Raw genomic sequence first — 5,059 nt, forward strand, 5'->3', positions numbered from 1 at the left:
ACCGTTAGCCGCAGCGGCCGCCGCGGCCACAGGCTCGGACGAGAGGCCGGGGGAGCCGGCGTGCGCACTTTGCCGCGGACTTTCGGAGTGTTTGTGGATTTACATGCCAAGCCGTCAAGATGATGTCCATGAACAGCAAGCAGCCTCACTTTGCCATGCATCCTACCCTCCCTGAGCACAAGTACCCGTCGCTGCACTCCAGCTCGGAGGCCATCCGGCGGGCCTGCCTGCCCACGCCGCCGGTAAGCGCCCCACGCCCGCGGCCCCGGCCCGCGCGCCCGCCCCCCTCCCCCTTTACGAGACGCTGCATGTCGGGTGCTGGTTGTGCAGGTCCCGGTGCGGACATTTGCGGGCAGGGGTTTCTAGAGGAATCCGCTGTGAGGCACGTTTTGTCCAGCGGAGCTTGATGTCGTGTTCCCGTCTGCCTGTGCCTCTGTGTCGAGCACCTGCGATCGGAGTGGGGAGTTCTGACTCTAGACTTCCCTCCACTTTCTCTGCTAATTTCATGCTTGGAAAAGGTGGTCTCTGTGCGTGCTTGGGTGTGTGACACGGGTCCCCAGCTGCGAGTTACATCTCCATTTCTTCTTCTTTTCGCCCTCCTTTTTCGTCTTCCACGCCCGTTCCCGGAATGTGTTCCCACGTCCTCTTCTCCCCTTTTGCACCCCTCTCTATGCCCCTGTCCCTTCTCGTCTGCCCCCTGTTCGTCCCCAATGTGTCTCCCCCATTCCGTCTTTCCCTCTCTCCACTCTTCCCACCCCCGTTATTTTGGTTGCTTTGTGTTTGCTTTTTGCTTGTGCTTTCCGGCTTGTGTGTTTTTTGTTTTGTTTTTGCCTTTTTGGTTTTGTGGTTTTTTGGTTTGGTTTGTGTCGCCTGCAGCTGCAGAGCAACCTCTTCGCCAGCCTGGACGAGACGCTGCTGGCGCGGGCCGAGGCGCTGGCGGCCGTGGACATCGCGGTGTCCCAGGGCAAGAGCCACCCTTTCAAGCCGGACGCCACGTATCACACGATGAACAGCGTGCCATGCACGTCCACGTCCACGGTGCCGCTGGCTCACCACCACCACCATCACCACCACCACCAGGCGCTCGAGCCAGGAGATCTGCTGGACCACATCTCGTCGCCGTCGCTCGCGCTTATGGCCGGCGCCGGTGGTGCGGGCGCGGCGGGCGGTGGCGGCGGTGCCCACGACGGCCCCGGGGGCGGCGGCGGCCCAGGGGGCGGCGGTGGCCCGGGCGGCGGCGGCCCCGGGGGCGGAGGTGGCGGCGGTGGCCCGGGGGGCGGCGGCGGTGGCCCTGGCGGCGGGCTCCTAGGCGGCTCGGCGCACCCGCATCCGCACATGCATGGCCTTGGCCACCTGTCGCACCCGGCGGCGGCGGCCGCCATGAACATGCCGTCCGGGCTGCCGCACCCCGGGCTGGTGGCGGCGGCTGCACACCATGGCGCGGCGGCTGCAGCGGCGGCAGCGGCGGCCGGGCAGGTGGCGGCGGCATCAGCGGCGGCGGCGGTGGTGGGCGCGGCGGGCCTGGCTTCCATCTGCGACTCTGACACGGACCCGCGCGAGCTTGAGGCGTTCGCGGAGCGCTTCAAGCAGCGGCGCATCAAGCTGGGCGTGACACAGGCCGATGTGGGCTCGGCGCTAGCCAACCTCAAGATCCCGGGCGTGGGCTCGCTCAGCCAGAGCACCATCTGCAGGTTCGAGTCGCTCACGCTCTCGCACAACAATATGATCGCGCTCAAGCCCATCCTGCAGGCGTGGCTGGAGGAGGCCGAGGGCGCGCAGCGCGAGAAAATGAACAAGCCCGAGCTCTTCAACGGCGGCGAGAAGAAGCGCAAGCGGACTTCCATCGCCGCGCCGGAGAAGCGCTCCCTCGAGGCCTACTTTGCCGTACAACCCCGGCCCTCCTCCGAGAAGATTGCTGCCATCGCTGAGAAACTGGACCTCAAAAAGAACGTGGTGCGGGTGTGGTTTTGCAACCAGAGACAGAAGCAGAAGCGGATGAAATTCTCCGCCACTTACTGAGGGGGGTGGAGGTGCCGGGTGGGGCAGACAGGAGAGCTGAGGGGGGCATTTCTGGGGACTTTCCTTTGGCCTGCTCCCCCTCGCATTTGGAGTGTCCAGTTAGTTATCTTGCTTGCATTTGGGGAGTCCCTCCCCTGGCTCTTTCCTCGGCCCCACCCTGCTCTCCCTGCCCTTACTATCCCCCCTTCTAGAGAGGGAAGTTGGGCATGGAGAAAGAATTGGACGAAGTAGAGGGGAGAAAGGGGGGAATTAGGGTGAGCGGGGGAAGGACGGTGGAGACTAGAGCAGGGCTTTTGAGGAGCAGGATGGTTCCAGGGGGTAGGGTGGGGGAGATTCGGGGAAGGGTTGGGAAATGGATTGTTTTTGACCAGAGACGCTTACCCAAAATCTCCTGGGGACCAAGGAATTATGTACAAAAACAAACCAACCATCCAAAACTAGACAAATAAAGACTAAAAAACAAAACAAAAACAAACAAAACTGCTTTAAAATTTTAACTCTGGGGAGCAGTAATCTGCAGCTTCATTTACCCCCAAGAAAGAAAAAAGATCACTACCGTTATTACCACTGCCCCAGCCCTACACGCACACAAACTAAGTCAAAAACGAAAACCAAATGAACCCGAAGGTGAAGTTCTGGATAGGAAAACTAGTTGTTCTGTCTGCGTGTTTAATTTTTCCTTCTAAATCTCACCTCCACCCAACCCATATCCTCTTTGATTCATTTTCTTCATTTCAAAAAGACTCCAGTGGCTGCGCTCCGGAACTGGGAAGCGCTTGGAGGCACAGCTCAAAGTGGGTGGGGGTTGGAGGCCGACTGCCTGTTTAGAAGGAATCCAAGTTTTCCAGTGGCCCAGTGGCTACAGTCCTGTGGCCTGGACCCGGTCCAGTGAGGGTCGTTAGGAAGTGAGAGTTACAGTCTTTGAGCTGACTAAAAAGCAAGATTTGGAGTCTCTGAAATAAACATTTTTATTCTAAGAAAACAAAACAATTATTGTTAAAAAAAAACTTCTCTTTTTCATTTTGTTGTTATCTAAGATCTAGAAAACAGACTATTCCAACATAAACCTTTCCCTTTCCCTTATAGGACTTCACCTTAGCTTGCCCATTCTTTCATTTTTCAGTCTGTTTTATTTCAAACTTCCTACTGTTTTTCCCCCCCTATTCATTTAAATAGACTGGTAGTGTGGGAAATATTGGGACAGATACTTCGTTCTGTTTTCAGTTTTCTCCTTTGAAATAAGACTCATCTTGCTCTTATAGGTCCCCTTTCTTCCTCTTTTGGAGAACATGAAATTGTTGAAATGCTGACAAGTTTCTGCTTTCAGTTAGGTTTGGAGTTGGCTGTGGGAAAATTACCTAAATCCCGGAAGAGAGGAAGACAGATTTAAAGGCCTCCCCGCCACACACCCGTTTGTTTCAAAGAGGTCTGCATGTTCCTGGGAAAAGCAGAACAACTCTTTCCTTTTTGTTATTATTATCCAAGAGTCATTTATTAACTAGGGGAAAATATTGGATAGCAAAGACTTTAATTTGCACTTTCAGTTTTCCAAATAGAAAATCATGTATAGTATTTCATAGTAATAATCCAGGTACCTTACAAGCTGCTGATGAATTTTTAAAAATGAGAAAGACAGTTGAAGTTGGTTAGGTGAAATTGCCTGCTCTGTGTACAAGATACTCTTTGATCTCATGTGGAGGTGATTTGTTACCATCCCTTAACCATAACTTTAAAAATGAAACAGAACAAATAAGAAACAAAACAAAACAAAAACCCTGCTGTATAACAGGACAGAAACCATGCATGATCTGAAAAGTGCAGAAAGAAAGAAACACAATTAGATCTCACTCTGGTTAGACATTATTTATTTAATTATGTTGTATATCATTGTTTGCAGCGCAAACATTCTATGCATTTGAAACTGAGCACTAAACTGGGCTAGCTTTCTGGTAGACCGTTTTGTGAATAGTGTGATTTCACAGTCTACTGCCTGTTTCCACTGAAAACACAACATTCTTATCATATTCTTGTATGTAGAGGAAAAGGAAGAAAGGAAGATTATTGTAAATATTTTATTTCATGCACACATTCACACAGTGGTTACAAACTGCCAGTGTTAATCCTGAAATGTCTCACGGGTTGATCTACCTGTCCATGTATGTCTGCTAAGCTTTCTCCTTGGTTATGTCATTGCTCTATTACCTCCCCCTCCCCCACGTCTATCAGAATCATTTTTGTGCGCCAACATACAACAGGGGGATGTGTCCCAGTACACTTACAAATAAAACATAACTGAAAGAAGAGCAGTTTTATGATTTGGGTGCATTTTTGTGTTTATATTGAGCCAAGTCCTGGTAGAGCTGTTCAACAACTGAGACAATTCAACCAAAAAACCCAACCAAACAAGCAAAAACAAACAAAAAGGGGTGGGGGAGGATGTCAAAGGGGAGACCAAAAGAAGGGAAAGAGAAAATGTTTTGGTGTTTTTTTCTTTCTCCCCTCTCCCCTCCTCTCCATCCCACCCCTCCCCTCCCCTCCCCTCCCGATCCTCTCCTCTCTTCTCTCCTCCCCTCCTCTCCCCTCCCCTCTCCTCTCCTCTTTTTTGCTGAATCAGAATTCACTTTCAGATAACTCATGTGAATAAAATGAATTCTATATTAGTTGCCTGTGTTTATCAAAGATTCTTTTTAACTGCAGAAACTCCTAAGCCACAGCACTCCATTCAGAGTGGTGGAAGGCAATAAATAACCATGCACCTGAAAAGCATTAACCTTGGAGGTCAGGGACAGAGGTATTTGGGAGTTTGTATGTACTGTTCTACCCTAAAAACACTTCTAAAGGTGTTCCCACAGTAAATGACTTTTCTTTGGACATTAATAAATTTAAAAACCATCCAGTTATCTGTTCAGATACCTTGTCAAATGCTTCTGTTCATTTGGAATAATTAATATGCCACCTAACTGCTCCAGAGTGACCAGAGATCCTCTTATTTCTTGGTGACCTGGAACTAGATCAAATGCCAAATGTACAAAGTTTCTTA

General features: G+C 51.2%; 1 protein-coding gene across 1 annotated transcript; it reads left to right on the forward strand.

Moving 5' to 3' along the window:
- Window positions 1–4,530, forward strand: Pou4f1 (POU class 4 homeobox 1). The gene is made up of 2 exons (XM_074044618.1): window positions 1–242; window positions 877–4,530. The coding sequence occupies exons 1-2, from the start codon at window positions 120–122 to the stop codon at window positions 2,017–2,019; spliced, it is 1,266 nt and encodes a 421-aa protein (XP_073900719.1). The 5' UTR covers window positions 1–119; the 3' UTR covers window positions 2,020–4,530.
- The last annotated feature ends 529 nt before the right edge of the window (window positions 4,531–5,059 follow it).

The sequence above is a fragment of the Castor canadensis genome, chromosome 10 (assembly GCF_047511655.1).
Source record: "Castor canadensis chromosome 10, mCasCan1.hap1v2, whole genome shotgun sequence".
Taxonomy (NCBI): Eukaryota; Metazoa; Chordata; class Mammalia; order Rodentia; family Castoridae; genus Castor; species Castor canadensis.